The following is a 21,191-nucleotide window of genomic DNA, read 5'->3' on the forward strand; positions in this document are numbered from 1 at the left end:
ATAAAACAGGTGAGATTATAAAGTATGGGTGTCTGGTCAGTTTAATGTCAAATTACAGGGAATTAAAAAATTCTAGAATAAATGCACATCAGATACATTTTAAAGATAATATCAATTATATAACGAAAAAGCAAACACTCAGCTATTTTTTCGGGGAATGTTCACAACTTTCTTCATAAAGCAATGGACATTACCCATGACAACAAGAAAAATTGAAATGGCAGACACAGAAGAACAAACTACGAGGCAGGCAGTTTTACATTTATAAAAAAACAATTAATATAACTGTTTGTCCACTCATAAGCACGTTATATTTAAATTCAACATAACCTTTTGTATCAACAGGCAATTAAAACATATGTAAATACTGGTTAGCTGCCTTACAAAATATTTTGCAACTTTGCAACTAGAGATTTATGTTTATCATAAATATATTCCATATGCAGTTATAAGGCGTAATTGCTCATTAAATAAAGGTCTGTAATTGATTTTATTCTGACTGTTCTGTCTGGTCTAACTCTTGCCTTAAATCACTTGACTATATCTATTGTTGACATCAACCTGCAGTGACCTTTATTGCTATATATGTTTGCACATTATCTGCAACAAATCTTTGAGATTCAAGATTCTTTAATACCTTCACAAAACCTAATTACGTAACATTCCATTAAAAAATGCATATTACACAACCTTATTAACGTCTAAATGAGCATGAACATGGAACCCTAAGGTAAGATCCAATAAAAAAATAACAAATTTAAGCCCAATCAAAGTTTGGTAATAAAAAATCATCTCTTTCAGCCCCAAACTCAAAAATTAAAAAATTATTTAATGGCATTTCGATCTTCAGAAGCCTACCTTAAAAGCAGAACCTTTGCATCTGACATTTACATTCATCATCTTGAGCAATTTATTCTGTTCCAGCTACTTCAAAGCAAAAGTGTTTTAACTCACAAAAATGTATATAAAGCAAATTAATAATTGCACAATGAAACACAGGCTAAAATAAACAATAAGTACAATTTCATAAAACAAACACAAATAATTAAAAGCTACAAAAAATAAACTTAAAAATATAAACATAAAGATATTTAACCCCAAGCTTGTGACTTACAATAATGTAGCACAAGTTTCCCATCTGTACCAAAACATTCAAACAAATTACTGAGTAGTTGATCGGGTGATGGCACAAATGTTTGATTGACATATAAAAATAACGACTCCGAAGGTTCACATTTGATATATTTTCGTATGAACTCGATTAAATATGCTATAGGTCTGTTTGCATCTACTGCCCATTTTTTCTTTTTCATGATTGGTGCATCTCCAGCTGCCTTTAACAGCACGTCTATTTTGGTTTTCTTTTCCACAACTTTTTCAGGAGACGGTTGTTTATGTAATGATGCTTTAGATTCTTCATGTGCTGATGGCACCTCAGTTGGTGTTTTGTCTTGGTCTGCTGCAGCAGGTACATACTCAGAATTTAATGATGCAACTGGTGAAGTAGCACTAGATTCATTACTCATTTTTTATATATCTACAAAAACAAATAAAGGCAAAATATTTGTGACTTGTTTTTTTACACAATCTGTGATAGTGCAAAATGAAAACAAATCTTTCCGTATGGAAACAAAACATGAACTACAATGCTGCTTATATTTTTAAGAAAATGGCAGTTTTTTGGCCATTTCGTGAAATGGTAAAACAGTATCACCGATGCATGCAAAACAGCCGAAAGACTAAAAAAGTTCTACATAGGCAGATGTGTAGAGCAGGTAAGACACATTAAAAATGTACTTGTCACAGTTTCTGCAGCATCATCATTATGTTACAGCTCTGAACTAGGCCATACAGACTAGGAACTATGCAATCAAGCAGTTATTCCAATATCTTAAAAAGAATTTAGTTAAATTTTACAGTACTCAAATCAGGACACCTAACATCATAAGCACGTATCATGCGCAAGTTACGCGATAACATCATGATAAACATCTTAAGAGCGCGAAGGTCATGATGGTTCATGACCAATGTTCACTACACATTCTAATGTTCTAAAATGGTGTGTTGAAAATAAAAATATTTCCTTTTTTTAATTTATTGGGCTTCTTCTTGTGTGCAAAACACGACATTGAATATTTTTAAAACTAAGAGTATGCATGTATCTAACTGAAAATTATTATTCTTGTCCTGTTGGAGACAATTTGGGGATATTTAAACCTGTAAACGCCAAACATGAAACCTAGTGTCTGAACTAGTGGATCTCTTAGTTTTGACTTCCTTGTCTCTGATAGCTGAAATAAAAATTTACACAAAGGGAAAGCTTCTGAATACGCATCTTAAATGTTTTTAAATGATCATGGCAATGTTTTGGCCTTATCCTGTTTCGATTGTTTTTTAAAAATGTCTAAAGCGATGTTCTTTGCTTTTTATGATCCTGTTTTGATGCTTTTTAAATGACCATACAGGTATTTTTTTCGCTTTCTATGATCTAGTTTTGACGTTTTTTAAATGATCAAACCACTAATGTTCTTTGCTTTTCACGATCCCGTTTGATTTGATGCTTTTTAAACAAACTGCAGCAAGGTTTTCGCTTTTTATGATCCTATTTGGATTGTTTTTAAACAACCTATGGTGATGTTTTCACTTACAATCCTATATGCTGATGTTTTCCTTATCTATAGGATCTGTCTTGATGATGTAAAACAAACTTTCTATTTCTTGATCGTAACCTTGTGGTTACACCCTGTAATCTTTTACTGATACCCTTAGGTAAAATTGGGGTGAACGAAACTTTGTGTCCCTCTGATGTCAAAATATTTCGCTTATATCATGATACAGAATTAGATGGTCCATAACTAAATGTAAGACACATCCTCCAATAAAGTGATAACACAAAAAAGTCTATTATGAAAACAAGGTTAAGTGGAAATAATGCCACACAAAGATGTCTATCATCAGGAACCGATTTGTAAATTTGTTTTTGAAAAACTAACCAAACCAGAATAAAATATAATTTTTTTCCGTAACAATGCTATAGTTCTTCAACTTATGACTAAGGAACTTGTACCTCAGAGAGTTTACTGCTAATTGCTTGATGTAACCACCGCATGGAAAAATTTATCATTTCAAAAATTAGAACCAATATTGTTTGTTTTCTTCACTTTGATAAAATACTGACCAATTGCAACCCCACTTTTGTCACACTCAACCTACTTTATTAAGCATTAGTTCTAGGGTTACACATTTCAGATGGGTAAAACATGGACTTTTCATGGTCAAACCTTTATAATTGAAATCTTAATTAGAAAGAAACTTACGGGAAAATTGGCAAAGATTAAGCAGTATATAGAAGAGGAAGAAGTGACTGACATCAGTCGTCCACGACAGGCGTGAAGCTACAACTTCAAAAGTTAACATAAGTAACATAAGTAAGTATATATCTAAAACATATTAAAGATTTAAAGGCAGAAACGAAAGATATGAATGATCCAGTCTTAAATTTATGAAGTTTTTGTTGAAATCTTAATTAGAAAGGTTAACCCAAGGCTATGGTAACATTCACTCTCCCTATAGAATCGCGGCCAAGGGGAATCAAACCCTGGTCCCCCGCACATGGTGTGAGAGTCACAACTACTTAACTATGGCGCCAATACCAAACAAACCTTTGTTATTATGAAAGTAGACAGTCTGGTGTAGCTATATTATTAAGAAAAAAAATTATTATCACATGTGCTCTCCTCCACAGATCCCCTTCGGTAATTTGAAGTTGATCGATTCCCCCCTTGGCAGCGATTCAATATGGACAATTGAATATAACCATAGCTCCGGGTTAACCAAAGCCATGTGAGGGAAATTAAGGAGATGGCACACTGTGTGGGCTGTTGGATGTTGCAGGGAGTTGTCTGGCAGAGCGCTGACCCTGATTGAGTTTGCGTTGCTCAAAGAGAGCATTAATATTCCAGCAGGACTCCCCATCAAAGCCATGGACCCTTCTAGAAATAATAGACAGGGTATATCCCTCGATATTTGTGAGGCTAGCCATGTAAAAACTGAGGTACCAATTTACTGTGTAGGTAAATGTGATGAACCTTACGTGAAAAAGTGACTCAAAAGATACAAAAAGAGGAAGAATTACAAAAAAAGAAAGAACACTTTAGCTGGCTAGCTGCATGATGGGTTATATAATTATTCAGGAAAAATAAGAAGGCAACCGTCCAGGGGAAAATGTCATGCCACTTTGGTTGCAGCTGTCAGAAGTAAACTAGCTGGCCAGCCCAAGTTGGATTTGAGGAAGTTGCAGCTAAGCAGAAAGAAGGCTCCTGGTTTTGCATGCGACGGACTTCTTTACCATGTTTGTTTTTGTACCAAGATAGTATATTACACCTGGTATAGTATCTCGCTTTGCGCGATATAGCTGCTAACAAACCACCTGGTAAATAACACATCCCATGGCAAGAAAATGGCGACAATTCCAAGAACTTTGGGTTTGTTTTTTGTTTACATTTTATACTAACTGGCAAGCTATCTAGCTAATAACGTTCTCTGACATTTTGTTAATAAGTGTGTATACTTTTTCCTCTGTAAATTAGAATTAGTCCTGAGAAGTGTGCTATAAAAAGTCGTATTGGCTTCTTACTTATAACTTACCATAAAATCAAAAATCCAGTCTTTAAATCCGTCTAATGATTTTTTTAATGTTTATATAGACTTTTTTGAATGTTTACAGTTTTTGAGATAAGTCCTTTTGGCTTTAGCAATTGCGAGGCAGGCAAAAAGATGTGGTTGGTCAGTTCTGGAAATGACGCTAAAAGGGAAACAGTTTCCCATGTTTTATAGGAAAATTCCCATATCATATAGGGAAATGGTTTCCCATATAGGAAACTGTTTCCTAAACTATTTTTTTGATTTTTATTTGGGTTTCTTTTGATGACTTACAGTTTTGATGGCTCACTGTTGGATGTTGCCGGGAGTTGGCTAATAGAGTGGAGGCCATAAATTGGGTCTGCATGGCTCAAAATGAGCATCAAATACTCTAGGACTCTCCATCTAAGCCATGGTCCCTCCTGGAAATAATAGACAGGGTATATCCCTCAATATTTGTGATGCTAGCCATGCACATCCATCCATCCATCCATCTGCATTTTAAACACTCTACCCAGCTGAAGATGGTGCTTCAGCGGCTTATTGTTTTTTGCTGTTTTTTAAAAAAAATAATAAAAGATTGCTCAAATGACTTACTTTTTTTCTAATTAAAAAGCACTTCTCTCCTATCACGCCAACTGTTCTCTTCTATATTTTTACACTTCTCTTTAGCAACTTAACATGATTTGCAACCAACTCTTTCTCTTGAAGTAGGTCTAAGTAAGCGTGAGGCATAAAAGGGGCGATGTATTTAAGGCTTATTTTGAGCCCAGGGTCAGTGTTCTACCAGACAACTTCCTGCAACATCCAACAGCCCACACAGTGTGCCATCTTACGATTTCCATCACATAGCTCACTAGGTTTACCTGGGACTATGAGAACATTTACACTTACACCCATATTGAATCACCGCCAAGGAGATCAGAATTGTCCTGCACAAAATGCAAGAGTAGACCACTAAGTTACCACTAAAGTACTGCACAACAAAACAATATCATGAAGCAAAATGGCTTCCAGAGTGCTAAAAATCATGATAGGGTCTACTGACAAACTACAGGCATTTTCCTTTATAAGAACCGTACAGTAAATTTCCACTTTGGCTTAGTATGCTTAAGAGTTTTTCATTTTGAGCCTAAAATTATCCTTATTCCAATGCATAGGTAATGTTTTAAGGAGGCATGTCATTTTTGACTACTTTAATTTGATTAATTTGACGCTAGTGGTTTAAATCAAATCGAATGCAAAGAATTTGAATATTTCTTTGAGAATTTTTTTCTTTAATAATTTGAATGTTCTTCATGTGTTGTATAAAACAAACATTATGAGGGCAGCAGGCCTTTTCAAGAATATTTGAGTAGGTGTGCGATGATTCGCCCACGTAAATCAAGTAACGTGTGTGATGTAAAATGCATGTGCAGGGCGATACGGGCTTTAAGGTTAATTTTTGATGTGCATTAATTTTGTGGTAGAAAAGTGGGGACGTTTTAAATCGTAAACCCCAAACACGATGATTGAGCGTTTACTGGTATAGCGACTCTCTCAATCTTAACTTCCTCTTCTACATGTCCGAAATAGTATGCATAACCATACTGTCATTTTTATTTTTATTGTTTATTTTTCAGATCATCACAAATATGCTTTGTTTTCAACTTAAAAAAAAATCTTTTATCCACGTGGCTTATATAAAACTTCAAAATTCATTCAGAAAGTTCAACTACATTTTAACAAAATTTATACAGAAAAAAGAATTATACGGCACATAGGTTTTGTTTTTAGAGGCTGTTTACATGTACCCAACATGAAACTCATGCTGGAATGAAATTTTTTCGGTGCACACAAATCGTTCCTGCCAGCATGAAATGAGTTTCATTTCATGCCGTCATGAAATGAAATTTATTCTCAAATACATGCTGGTAACTGCACTGGCAAAAAAAGATTTTCTTCAATAAACGAACATATAGCTTTTGATTTCTGTTTCATTCAGCTTCTTTATGCAGTACTTGTGCATATTATAAGCTGTTTTCATACCGGTATGAAACACATTTTGCGTTCACACGGTAATATCATGCTAAAAAGCCCCGACATAAATTCATGGTGGCATGAAATTTCATGTCGGCTTTGACGTGTAAACAGTAATAGGGTTTCCTGAAGACACCGAAATGAACTCATGCCGGCAGGAGTTTCATGCTGGCATGAAAAAAATGTGTGTAAACAGGGTCTTAGGCGTAAAGAAAAAACCCATTAAATTCGGACCTGCCATGGTTTCCAATTGTTTGTCATATGAAAAAACCATCTACAATTAAATCCATGACAAAAATGTCTATTCTGCCTGTAAGTGCAGTTTTACAGACTTGCTTCATCCGTGCTCACATCCACGTTCACATCCGCATTAGTTAAGAACCGCATGGCTGAATTTCTTGTGTAAGACCTAGTTACCAACAAAGAAGGGGCCAGGCAAAATAGATTTAGTCTACGTAGTTCTTTTAACTAATTCAGGAGTCGGTGAATTAGCTAGGATGGTCAGGTTGGCTATGAATAGGCTTTCTTGTGGATTAAAAGAACGAGGACCATTCAATAATTCTGAGATCTAAAAGTGTCCGACTAAGACAGAAATCTATTGGACGTTTTGTCTGACGAGTCTCCAAGAAATATTTCAAGGCCTGCCATTGCCTGCTACAAAATGGATTTTATAGGTTGATTTTAAAAACTCAATATTTATTTTTCATGCGTGCGATTAATCACACCAAACGATTTAGGGGTGTGTCAAGGCGTGCACCTGGGGCCGGCTGACTTATGCACAACACTTTTTATATTATTTGGCACATGTACGACAGTTCATCAATATATTTTTTGGCACACAAACATAATCAGGACAGGAGGGTTTATATACGACAGCCTAATATCATTTGAGACTTATAGAACAAACATAAATGGTGGAGGCTGGCTTATGTACAACAATTTTATATTTTTTCTCACTTATAGAATGAACATAATCGGGCCGTCATCAATTCTGACAAGCAAATAGCCCTGGTGGCAAAGTTGTTGTTCTTCTTAAATAAAAAGAAAATTTGTGGATACTAAATTTTGGGATTCGCAAATTTAAAAACTTTTCACCAAACTTAATTCCTGCAAAACGAATAATTGGTCATCCTCAGAATTCAATTCCTACAAAAAATAAACTTGAACCCACCCATCCGCAAAATCTCGTTCCGTGAGATTTAGTTACTTTAAAGTATATTATTTTGAAATGTACTCACAAGAGGAGTTTATAACAAGAATTACGTCAATACTTTTTTTTCGCTAATGCCTAGTTTTTAATAGTCTTTTATCCTGCGTAATTCGTCAATGTTTCATTCACAAAAGTTTGAAGAAAATTCCAATCACAGCCTGCCTGGCCAGCCATAATATCAGCATTCATAATCCGGACACCACATCATAATCAGGGCAACAAAAAACATAATCAGGCCATGGGTACATAATCATGGCCGTCCTGTTTATAAACAGAGCGTTTTCGCAATTTGTGCAGAACATGTGTTTGACATGCAGAGTATTTTCTCTAAAAGAATAATGTCATATTTTAATACTCCTGACATTTATATTTGATTGTGTTTTTCATTTTTCCCTTTGCCTCTGAAATTTTCAAATTTTATCTTGAAAAATCTTGGTATTCAGTATCCAATTTTGATGAGCTGAATTTCTGAGCTTTCAGATATGACTATTTTTAAGCGATTTTGAACTTTTATGCTTATAAAAAAAATAGTGTACTTTATAAAAATCAGGCTGATATTTTAGGTTAAAAACAATAGGTCTATTGTTTGGAACAATAGGAAAATAAAAACTATTCTTATTAAAATGTGTGTATTGAAAAAAATATATGTGAATTTGAGATAAAGCCGAATATGAATAATATAATTAAATGTGTCTCAAGATAATGTTTTTGTAAGAGACTAAGAAAAACAAGGACAAAAAAAGACAAAGAACAAACTTACTAGGGTTTTCTTGATAAATTTACAATATGCCAATGTATTGCTAGAATAAAAGTATTGTAACGTTTATTATTTTTTTTTAGTTGCTTCCACAAGACTCGCTTCACAAAGTCTAATCCTGTGTTCCACAAGACTCGCTTCACAAAGTCTAATCCTGTGTTCCAGAACTCACAGGTAATTTTGAGCTCTGTTTTAAATTATTAAAGTCTGTCGACCTTCAGCTGTATTGCCAACAAGCTTGAAAATTAATGGAATTTCAAAGTTGCATAAAAAGGCTAAGAATATTATTAAAGGGAACCCGAGGTTTAAAATGATGCTGGACTTTATATTATAGAGCTTTAAAAGTTAGCTAACAAGTCTTTTTAAATTTTTTAAGATGCTATCAGATAGCCCGCACCTTCGTATAACCCGCATAAAATTTCAATCAATGTGTTTTACTAACCCGCACCTTTGTATAACCCGCATCATGTTAAGAAAAAAATTCAGCGTATTTTTACTTACCCTAATCATTTTATAAACATGTGTGTGTGTTCTGTTTTTTTCATGCTGGAGACAAGTGGGGGACGTTTAAACTCGTGAACCCTAAACAAGAGAACCGAGTGTCTGAACTAGCGACTTGTCTTAGTCTTAACTTCCTTGTCTCTGATTGCTGAAATAATAATTAAAATTAATTTGACAAGTCTATCTTCTGCTAACGCTGACAGTACTGAATCAGACAATGCTGTTTTCTTTTTCTTTTTTTGTAAACATTAGTTTTAGCCAATAATAACTCTTGCTTCCTGCGATTAAACAAACAAATAAAAAACCCACACTATCAGGTTATAAACCCTAAAGTAAAATCTCTGTTTTTTATGTATATTTAGTTTTTTTGGCATAAAAATAAACAACATAATAATTATCACGGGTTGTCTGTAACAGTGATATACGGAACATTCTTTTCTAATGTTTATATAATTTTGTTATCTATTTATATCTCTCACAGTGTGCATGATAAAATGGTGGAGATAGTTGCGTGTGTCTTATTAGTTGTATTTTATATTTATTTTTAATATTTTCAGTGGCCACCTGTTGCTTGAAGGTAGCGAAGATAAAAAAAGAAAATTATCATCTATACATTTAATTTAACAATTTTCAATATTTTCAACAGGAATTAATAATTAAGTCCTGGGCACTAGGTTGTGAAATACACGTCAATTAAACCTAAAAATTATACCTGCTATACTGCTCTATTACCAGAAGTGATTCATTTCAATGTGCTTAATGTGATTGCAAAGATATAAATAGATTAGAATTACATTCAACACAAAAGAAAAATGATCTTCAGAATTGTGTTTCAGAGATATATTAGCACTGGCAAGCAACAGAAAGTTAAAGCAATTTCACTGTGTGAAAAAAATTAAATCACATAGTTGAAGTAAAATTACATAGGAGGATCGCACATGCAGTTATATTAATGTACGCATTTTATCCCTCTGGTACTATTTTCTTCATTGAATGTCTAAACTTTAAATTTCACAATAAATGCAAATATAACCTTATCACATAACCCGCACCAACAGTGGAAGTCGTAAAAATCAACTTATAACGCGCTGGTTATATACCGGAGAATACGGTAGGGAAAAAAGGGGCGAAAAATTTTTTGTTTTTTAAATATCCTTATTAACAATTCCAACGTTTTAGCCTTTTTATACAAACTATTTTGTGAAGTGTCTGATCGCACACACACACACATGTCCAGTACACACACATATTTATGTTCTGTAGGTTTTGTCACTTTTAGCATATATACCATAAACAAGCAAGTAAACCATTTTTACATTTCTTGTAGGACTTTGCTTCCTACAGTTAATCGAACAGTGCATACAATCTCATCAAAAGATGACAATAAGCCTGAGACCAGCACAAGGTATATGTAAAAACAAATAGTCAAAAGTGTTATTGCTTTTTTTTTCAGCAGTGTTTCATCTCTACTTTTGCTTCTTCTTTACAGTTTAGTACTCTACAGAGAGCAAAGCACAGCTGCTGCTAAACCAGGAATGGTCAGTAATGCTGCAGGTATGTGAGGAAATTTTTCTGCGGTACAAGACCAACTTGGTTAAATAAGAATTTAATGAAAGATGTTTCACTCATTTTTAATAAGAAAAAACTTAAAACTTAGGGTGTAAACAGAACACAATAGATTGATACCATTAACAAAATCTAATTTTATTGGTTACATTTTTTACAAAACAGTTTTAACTTCATTGGGTTTGTGTTGAGAAACTGAAATTTAAATTTTCGGTACATTAGGTTATTAACGTAAATGATTTTTACTTTGTCATCAAATACAAGGCGTGTATATAGTTGTTATATAGTATTTATGATACACAAAGCAATAAGATCTTTTAAAATGGATGAATGGAGCATCTATCTCCAAAAAAAGAAAAAGAAATATTTATTTTAATTCTTTGAATATACTATATATACTTTTACTGTTAATACAGTTTACAGTGTTGAAAAACTGAAAAAGATAGCAGTGTTGACATTTTTAGAGGCTGTTTATAATATATTTGCCTTTAGAGTTTGCTGTTGCCAAAATCGATGATTTAGTTAACTGGGCAAGAAGAGTAAGTCTAAAATCCTTCAGTAGTATATGTTTGAATAATATTAATTAAGTATCACTCCCAACTTTTAAATGATATAATGTTTAGGACTAACGTTGCTTTTCCCTGATGTAGACAAAACCTCCTCAACTTAACATATTAACTCCAATGGACACATTTAATTGTGAAACTTTAATGGATGGCTTTTGTTTAAAGAAGATAATAATTAAATATTCTGAAAAAAAATTGAAATAAATTTAACATTTTATGTAAATTTAAATAGAAAAAATAGAAAATATATGGACTTCGTTTTTTGAATATCCTTGTAAGCCTTGTGTCCACTAAAGACTGATGTTTTATCCCTATAATCTTAGGACCTATTTTAGTGGACACTAATTATGGATAAGTTTTATATCTTGTTGCAGTTCTATTTTTTAAAAATCCTACAATATCTTTTTTGTGTTTTTATTACTTGAAAAAAAAGACCTAATGATCAAAGGACTTTATTCAAATAAATGACCAATAACATTCGATCACCATTCAAGAATGGCATACAATATTTCTATAATAAGGTTGGGCGATATGTTTTTAAAGTTATGGACTTTTCTTAAGTTCTAAAACTTAAAAGCAATGGTATTTTTAAAAGGGGTGTTTATGCTAGAAAAGTGCTCATTAAATATCCTTAACCAAAAGGTGGGTTTATTTAAGACGACACTCATTCTGGTAAATACAGTATATCAGTATAGTGTTAAATGCCTAAAATTTGTGAAAAAAGAATTCTCAGGAAAATTCCTTAAAGTACCAATCCTTTTTTATTTGATGTCTGTAATGTTTCTAAAGCATTGGATTTTTGTGTGTATTCTTTCCACAGTGAGTAATTTAATAAAACTTACAGCTATCTTAAGATTTTTGCCAAGTAGAGCTTCACCACTGTCTGTTCATGTCATAGCTGCTTCTAATTTAGTCTTCACTGTGGCCTATGACATTTGGTTTAGCTTGCTGTGCTGTAGAAATGATGCAGTGTGCTGCACCTAGGTATGTAGATCTTTGTTTGCAAAAACAGCTACTAATAAAATATGATTCTTGAAACATTTCTGAAAAAGGTTTACCTGATTTCTTTCCTTTATGTAACTAAACTACAAATAAGTTTCATAACTGAAGCTAAATAATATAAAAAGTGCCATAGTGCTATATATTTTGTTTGCATAATACTGATAAAATAACTGTCATTCTACGTTCTATTTGACAAATACTTTAACATTAGGTGCATGTTGTGAACATATTGTTCTTATGCTTTTCCTTTAGATATGACATGGACAGGTTTGGAGTTGTTTTTAGAGCAAGCCCAGTAAGTCTTTGCATTACTTTGTCTTCCTTTTTTAAAAAGGTTTTTCTAAAATGAATGTGCACTGCAATTACTTTAGCACACAAACGAAAAGGCTGGACATTGCATGCCCAAAATTATTTCCAAGTTATGTTCATTCAATTGTGTCGCTCACTTTCAATAAAAAATAAATAAACTTTTGTGCAAGCAATATTGGATTTTGCAGGTGTAATTAGGACCTAAAAACAGCACACTCAATTCTTAAAGAGAGTTTTGTTTTCTATATATTTTGGTTTTATATTAATTAATCTCGTGGACATTCATCAACCCTTTAAAAAAACCATGGCGTTGCCTGTCCCTTATATATTGCATTTTGTGTTTCGAAACAGACAGACAACGGCCATTATTATAGAGAATTATGTGTTGTTTAGCGACAAGCTGATGTGATGATCGTTGCTGGTACCTTAACGAATAAAATGGCTCCTGCTCTTCGCAAGGTAATGGTGTTAAACACTTCAATTCAATTCAATACAACATGAATTTTACCTTTTTAATTCGATTATAGATTTCTTATGATGCAGAAGTGCATTTTATATTTTCAAAATAAAAAAAACATTTGATTGCCAATATACAGCAATTAGTGACTGAAATTTTTAATAAAAAGTGATTATTTGAAAAGGCTGCTTGTATTGCACTAGAAAAGAGATTTTGAAACAGTTTCCTTGTTTCTAAACTGTATTTTACAAAATAAGTTTTAAAACTCTTGTTTCTATTACATTATAACAAAAGTTATATAAGTAGATAAACAGATAGGTACTTAATGGTGCTAATCAAGTGTTGGTATTTAATCCTGAAATTAGGTACTCAGCTGTAGAATACCAAATTTTTAGTGATTTGCATTCTTTGTTTTTATATCCTGTTTTATTTCTTAGCAAAAAAAAAACTGGCTATAAATTCAGAAAAATAATATCCAGAAGAAGAATAATAATAATAGAAAAAATTTTGCATGACAGAAAGTTCAGATTGCCATAACACAATAAAATATCTCGTGATCAAATTCTCTTTTGATTACATCTCTTTCATGCTCAATGCTTTAAACAACCATTCTATTTATTTTTTTTGGTCTATAAGTGTTTTGATTATTTTCTCTGTTATTGTAGGTGTATGATCAGATGCCTGAACCAAGATGGGTTATATCCATGGGAAGGTTGGTATTTCTTTTATTATACAATATAATTTATTATTGACGATAATATTTCGGTTTGTCTGTTGAGTATTTATATTATTGTGAAAAGTTTGTCATTTCTGGAACGTGATAGTTTAGTAAGTGACGTTTCAGGAGATCCTTCTCCTATCATTGGGTAAAGCACTTTTAAATCATTTTACTTTGCTTGATGATCGGAGTTTCTTGAACATGATAGTTTAGTACTAAACTATCATGTTCAAGAAATGATAAACTTTCCACAATAATATAATTTATACAACTCAAACTAAAAAAATCAGTAGAAATATACATTAAATTGCTTATTACAGTACGGAAACTCAGCGCTAAGTGATGGTGACCATAAAATGTGCATTTTGTTATAGTTTAGCTTCCATTCATTAATCCTGTTTGCCAATATAAGTTTAATTTCCCCTTAACATTTTGGATAATAAAGGATATGGTGGCCAAAACCAACATTTACAAAACATAGCAGGGAGACTAACCTGATTAGAAGCAGTTCGAAAGATTTTCCTTTTTATTTTGTTGCATTTTTATGGTTAACTTGATATACCATGAACTTGTCTGGACAGGATGAACTTTTCCACTTTTTTTCCATGCAAATTTACGCCAACAAAGTTGAGGTAGAATAAATTGAAATTGAAAGATTAGTTGGGACGACAGCAAAGAACAACCCATCCAAATGAACTAACAAAGTGTATGCACAAGTTAGAGAAGGTTTAAATTAATTGAAAAAACGAAAAAATCACACATTATAGTTCTTGGACATTCTGACATGTCATACCTTCATACCTTCAGAGTTTTGCAAAAAATGTTTAAAATTTTAATACTGCTATTTCATTATTTCTGCAATTCGCGAAATTAATCTTTCAGATCATGTTTTTCACGATTTTTTACAGCTTCCTTCAGAAAAATTTGAAAAGAAATTCAAAGTAATAATTGTTTTTTTGTAATTAGTCGCACATTTTCGGCAAAATTAATTAGTTTTTCCTTTCACAAAAATTAGTTCTAAAAAATTCTACTTCAAAACAGAAGGGTCATATCATATCACTTATGTCACAAAATTCTGTTCCTCCTTTTTTAGCCTGTGTTCTCATCTGCTTTATTGTTTAGCCTGTGTAATGTTACTCGGGTTTGTTCTAAAACTTCTCATATTGTTGAAATAGACTGATTGTGTTCACTGATAAGCACCTACGTGCTGTCTAGTTGTGTCTTTATCTTTCTAACAGTTGGCCTAATTGATTGTTTATCACAGTCATTTATTTACTTCTTTTAATGAGTTTGTTATTAATTGTGGATGGCTGTACCATGTACACAGTCTAGTTGTGTACATATAGTGAGAAAAATTAACATTCTTCATGAATTTGATTGATGGAAACTCTGATCAAGAATAACTCTGTTACTTCTATGCAAATCTCATTTTAAATAATTTTAGATGTTGTCAATTCACACCCTACAACTTCATGTAGGTTTTACAATGCACACGTAAATTTTAGCTTGAAAAATCATCATTAGCCTAGATATCAATTTAACAAGTTAAGCAGGATAGCGTTTTTACACCATCAAAATTTTCACACCAAATTGTTCCCGGTTATAAAACTTTTTTATTAAGTATTGGGCGAGAAATCATGAGTTATTTTTCATCAGACAGAATTTAAAAGGTCTGAAAATTTGACGCTACAGCATTTAAACATTTTCAAATCGTTTTCCCACATGGGGTCAAAAATATACTTTTTGATCGGTTTTTGGTTCTCTCATTTGAATATCTTCACAAGTTGGACTAAAAAAAAAATTCGTTTTGTTTAACAAAAAAGAGGGTGTATTAGGTATAAGCTGTGTTGCATGGCCACCCGGCTATGCAACACAGCAAAACCTTCCAAGTCTTCAACTAAATAATACTAGCCTCCTTTTCATGACAGAGCTCGATTACCTTTGACTTTTTTGTGGGAAGATGATTTTACGGACTTCGCGTTTTTTCGTTTATTTTGCAAAATTTAATGCCGCAAAATATTTCAGAGCAGTTAATTCACGAAAGCAAATCCCCGCGACATTTTCTGATAGATACCATAATTTTATAATGCTGTAAAGTAAATGGTTAATTTAAGAGGGATTGTTTTGTCGAGAGTATGTTTTAAGCACGTACGGTTCCGCGATTTACATCAGATGATAAGTCGAAATCTTTTTAACTGGTGAAAATTAATTCTCGCTAAAATTAGTTGTGATATGGTAGGGTTTTTAATATTTTTAATATATCGATACATACATCGCATTGCAATAAATTCGTGAAACATAACAAGTGGAACCACACCTGTTAATATCCGCGTGTTTTGAAAGCGTGACTAAAATACGAAGATTATTATGCCAATTACTTATACAAAAAGATGTTCGTACACTTGCAAGTTTTGTAATCACTTGACGTGTGTGTTGAAATAATTGTATTTTCAATTTGTCGTGATCTCAAATTGTTTAATCAGATTACTGTTCAGTTTTTATATAATAGTTTAAAGCAATATGGAGGACTCAAACCTAAGAAATGAAAAAATTTTTATCACGAGCGGAGGTTTTTTATTTATCGCGGTGTTCCTCCACTTTGTTTCACTTTTAAATTGTTATTTCCAATACGAGTATATTGTGAGTTCCTGTTGTAGTAGAATAAAGTACTGTTATTTCTTCGTAAAATTTTTGGCTTAATTTTGGGTTATCTTGCTGCATAACGTAAAATCATAAAGTGTAATTTATTGTCTGTAGCAACCTAGGGCTGAGAAAGGGAGGGGAGGGGGGGGGGTGGGTGTTGGGGGGAAATTTGCCCCCCCAACTCCAACAATTTTGAAAAAATAAAATTAACTACCTTTTTCCTACTGCAACAAAGGTTTTACTCTCGATTACCCAAACGAAGTGAGGGTAGGGATGTATTGAACATTTATAATTTTATTTAGTTACATTACATGTCACTGTAATGCAGCATTGTTCTTTTCTCCCGATAAATTACATTCTGATATGTTTCAAATGAATTAAAGACTTTGCTTATACAATAAATTCATGATTTAGTGGACAAAAAAATATTCAAACGTTAACAACCCGCAGTGAGGGCCATACCCGATAAGAAACTTTTACAGCATTTTTTATAAGAACCAGGAAATTTGGCGTCAGTCTGAAGTTTTCTTATTAATTATTTTTATAATATTTGGCCTGAAATTGTTCTTATGTTGTTATCACATTTATTTTGCAAATAATTCCGTGACAATTGATTCTGTTAAAAATTCCGTGCATTGATATTTATCCATGTTTCTTGTATTTTTGAGGAAAAAAGATCTAATAAGTAAAATTTTAGCCTAATTAATGTTCTTATTTTGTTCTTTTTTCTCACCCATTCTAAACTTCAGTATTGTAAAATTGTTTTTATATAGAACAAGATGCAGGGGCTGCATTAACTATATCGCATGTCATTGTCAATTACACATCACTGCAACAATATACTTTAAATATATTTTACTGGGTCATTTCATAAAACCTAAAAATTGATTTACATCTGTTTCTGGTGTGAGGGATATGATGCATGGCTCAGATACTCGCTGACCTTTTATATTTATCTATTAGACACCTGCATGTGAAATTTTTAGGTGCCATAGCTCTGAGAGCTTTTTCCCATTTCTCGAAAGTACCGCTTAAAAAATCTTATTGAATCCTTATAATGGCGAAATTCATTAGAATTATTCTTAGAACTTAAAAGTCACAACACAACTATATTTCGTTGGGAGGAATGATTTCGCAAAAAAAAATTCTAATTCAATCAGTAAATCACTCTGCGTTAATTCCCCAGGCGTTGAACTGGTTTCACAAAAGAGTAATACAAAAGCCGTCAAATTAAATATTTTTATTCAAAGCGTAATAACTCAGTTGAGTAAGGTGTCATAACGTGAACCCAGAGGTCTTGATTGGAATTCACCCAAAGGCAATTTTTTTTAAGAAAAAAATTTTACGTAACTTGTTGATAACGTAATGGTGTTTTAAAACAGTTGAAATATCGTGCGCCTCCAGATTCTACATAAATTTTATCTATGCTTTTCCTAACCTGTGTAAAAACTTACAAAAACTCTATTGCCATCATCATCCTTCCTGGAATATTTACCTACGTCATTCAAAATAAGTAGCGCGCAGTTTTCTTGTCAACATTTAATCTGAGTGACGTCATTGTTTGAATCCTCGCCATCAGCTCTCCGCCGTGTTTATTTCATAGGTGACACAAATTACCCTCTAAATGCCTCTTTAATTTCTTCAATGAATTACATTCCCATTATAATAAATTAGACCTAATTGATCTATCAAATTTCGAAGGAAAAAAGTTTCAACACACTCCATCGTTGATGTATTTTTAAAACGAAATAGCTAGTTCATAACATACCAGCGTTTAAGCAACAAAGAGGAAGAGATTTGGCATTACTGTTGCATCTTATTAGGCTATTACAATTTTTTAGTTGTCTTTATATATTTTGTTAATTCATTATTGAATATGTTAGCTCCTCCTCAAAATTATTGTCAATGTTCTTGACGCGTCACATCACGTTTTTTCTACTTGTATAACTTGCAAGAAATTGATTAAAATTAAAACATAGAAAAAGAAATATTTAATACATTTCTTTTATATAAACATCCTTATTTTTATTATATTTTCGCTATTACCTAATGCCATGATCAGTAATCTTTATTTATTTATTTTGGTCGGCCAAAATTTTCACGATTTCGTGACTTTTGTAGGGTCGATGGAAAATTTTAAATTTAATTTAAAATTTCTGATTTTTATGATTTTTTCTCGTGCAGTTTTTTGGGGGGTTGGTAAGGTAGTCGAATATTAACCTAGACGGTAGCCCATCCACTGTTGCTCCCTCCTTCATATCGCATTATCTATTTGTCCCCCACCCCCTGGTTATTAGTGGTTTCCTTGTGAAGTTAGTTTTATAATGTATACTAAAGTAAAGTTTCTTGCTACCTAGAAAAAAACTGAGCTAAAAGAATTTGATTTAAAAGATATGAAAAACAATGTATAAATTAATATTTGTTAATGTTTAGAACTATAGTCAAAAGTTCCGAAACCCCATAAATCATCTAACTAAACCAGTTGTCACCACACCTTAACGTCAACTACTAAATTCCCCGTGGTTATAGATAACCGCATAACGTGACGCGTTTTTTATTCTCTGTTACGGAAGAAGTCGTAATTGTTCAAGATGCAATAAACAGATGGTCCGCATTCCTTCAAGGAAGTGGAAGTTACACAAGCTGATGTTTTTTAAGTAATCTTTTTTTATGCAACACTTGTCTGGTTGGGCGAGGCGGGACGTCTAACTGACTTTCTGATAATACTATTTCATATTGTCACCTAAATATAGTTTAAAATTCGTATGAAATTTGAGTTTTCCTATGAATGAACGCGTGTGTTTACAAAAACAATCCATCAAGCTTCTTTTGATTTTGTGGATCATTTCACATGGAAACTTGAGTAAATCTTTAAAAAAGCTACGGCCTCTTCGGAAAGGAACACCAACGCAAACGCTTAGCGGATTTTGTTTGCATAAGGATACAACTTCAAACTCAGTCAATATGAAATGAAATCTGCGACTTATACTTGTATGTCGTTGTTGAAACACTGGAAACGAAGTTTATTTCTTAATTAAATTATTTCTGACAGTTTTATGTGATAAATTATTAAATAGTTCATGAACCATGTATTAAATGTTTCCTTTAAATTGTCAGGAATTCAAATTCCATGGCAACAAGCCACATTAACTTATTTGTTATTTCCCTAATGTGTAACATTCGACTTGACCTTTCTTTGTTTACTGCGTACTATGCCGTTGTATAATTTATATTAGTATACAAAACAGCTGAATGAAGTTATCGTCGTCAAAATCTCGGGTTTTAGGGTCAAAGAAAATTGTATCAGCTTCCAGCACCACTTTTATATTTTGTCTATTATAATACTACCCGTACACGATTTTTTATATAAAAATATACTCCATAAGAATGTGAAGAATTTTCTGTCTGTCAATTGAATTGGATTGCTTAAACACCATTTTTCATTTACAAGTACATTCATGTTGAAATAAAAAGACACTATTTTTATAAATTTAATTTTGTCTGCCAGGGCTTAGATACGGGGGATATGAGGGACCGTATTTATCAACGACTAGTCTTTTTAAATGTTTCTGTTTTTATAATTTCTTGCTAGCCAAATTATGGTTTTCTGAGGTTTCAGGTCTTTGTTTTAGCGATTTTCCCGCTTTCACTTTATTCAGCATGCTGCAATAATTATTGTAATCTCGTTACCTGCAACTGTCTGAATGATTTTATAATCTCTGCGCTTCCATTTTACTTGAACTTGCATATGTGGTGCTTGTATTATGAACCTTTTTGTTGATCCCCTTTAAAGGTCACCCGAAAAAATGTGTTTTTTCTTTAAATGTCATTGTTCCGCTTATTTAGCTGATTATTTTTTACTCGTTTGATGTACTTCGCGATTTTCACCTTTTTTCTCTTTCTCTTTTTCTTCCGACAAATGTTCCTGAAATTGTAATGTCGAAAACATTCGTCGGAAGAAAATTACTTGAAGTTAATTCCTTATTCTGCAATTTTTCATTTTTTTATACGTTTTTGTAACGTGATTATATTTTGAACTTGAATATATAACTCGCGAAATTTATTTTGTCGTCGACCGCGAAATAGCAAATGTTATGCGGGTTCACTCGTATATCCATTCTATTTGTTTTTTAGTTGTGCCAACGGTGGTGGTTACTACCATTATTCGTATGCTGTTGTTCGTGGCTGCGACCGCGTGGTACCTGTGGATATATACGTCCCTGGCTGCCCGCCAACGGCTGAAGCTCTTCTTTACGGGATCCTTCAACTTCAAAAAAAGATTAAACGAACAAGAAATATTCGAATGTGGTACCGAAAGTAAACAGTGAGTATTCAAGGATTCTTTTTAAAAGTTTTCGCTTCTATGGAGTAAAAATCGAACTTTGTCTGTTCTTTTGATCGATCGAGTATGGTTTAACTTCCTTTTTAGATGCAGCAAAAGAAGTAACGTGTTTTGTACAGAAACTTGGAGTAGCAATTTGTATATTGTGTTTAAAATAAATTGTGTATTATTTCAAAAACATATCATTTCCTTACTCCCTGTGTGTTATTGTGAGGCGCTTCAGTGTCACTGTTGCTTGTTCACACAGTTCCAACGGAATAAAATAAGTCTAGAAGTCGCAAATATAAGATATTTCATTTAAATTTCTCTTTTCTTAAAAAACGTTTATTTAGCCAGTAGATTTTAAATTTGTTATTACTTTTTTCCCGCGCCGATCGGACAGATAGATGTACGCCATATTTGTTTATGTTTGAAAGTGTATTGTTTTCATTAAACTGGAACCCAGGCTTTTATATTAACC

General features: G+C 32.7%; 2 protein-coding genes across 2 annotated transcripts; one reads left to right on the top strand and one right to left on the bottom strand.

Annotated features, from left to right (window-relative positions):
* Positions 1-246: 246 nt before the first annotated feature.
* Positions 247-1,559, bottom strand: LOC130632403 (autophagy protein 12-like). Its single transcript, XM_057444470.1, has one exon. It carries the CDS (start codon positions 1,524-1,526, stop codon positions 1,092-1,094), a length of 435 nt encoding a protein of 144 aa, XP_057300453.1. The 5' UTR covers positions 1,527-1,559; the 3' UTR covers positions 247-1,091.
* A 2,779-nt stretch (positions 1,560-4,338) lies between these two features.
* Positions 4,339-20,909, top strand: LOC130632344 (NADH-quinone oxidoreductase subunit B-like). The gene is made up of 11 exons (XM_057444466.1): positions 4,339-4,484; positions 8,711-8,801; positions 10,456-10,533; positions 10,618-10,682; positions 11,187-11,233; positions 12,174-12,244; positions 12,515-12,557; positions 12,965-13,030; positions 13,694-13,740; positions 20,524-20,713; positions 20,819-20,909. Exons 1-10 carry the CDS (start codon positions 4,460-4,462, stop codon positions 20,708-20,710), a joined length of 720 nt encoding a protein of 239 aa, XP_057300449.1. The 5' UTR covers positions 4,339-4,459; the 3' UTR covers positions 20,711-20,713; positions 20,819-20,909.
* Positions 20,910-21,191: the final 282 nt, after the last annotated feature.

This window comes from Hydractinia symbiolongicarpus, chromosome 1, assembly GCF_029227915.1.
Source record: "Hydractinia symbiolongicarpus strain clone_291-10 chromosome 1, HSymV2.1, whole genome shotgun sequence".
In the NCBI taxonomy this organism is placed as follows: domain Eukaryota; kingdom Metazoa; phylum Cnidaria; class Hydrozoa; order Anthoathecata; family Hydractiniidae; genus Hydractinia; species Hydractinia symbiolongicarpus.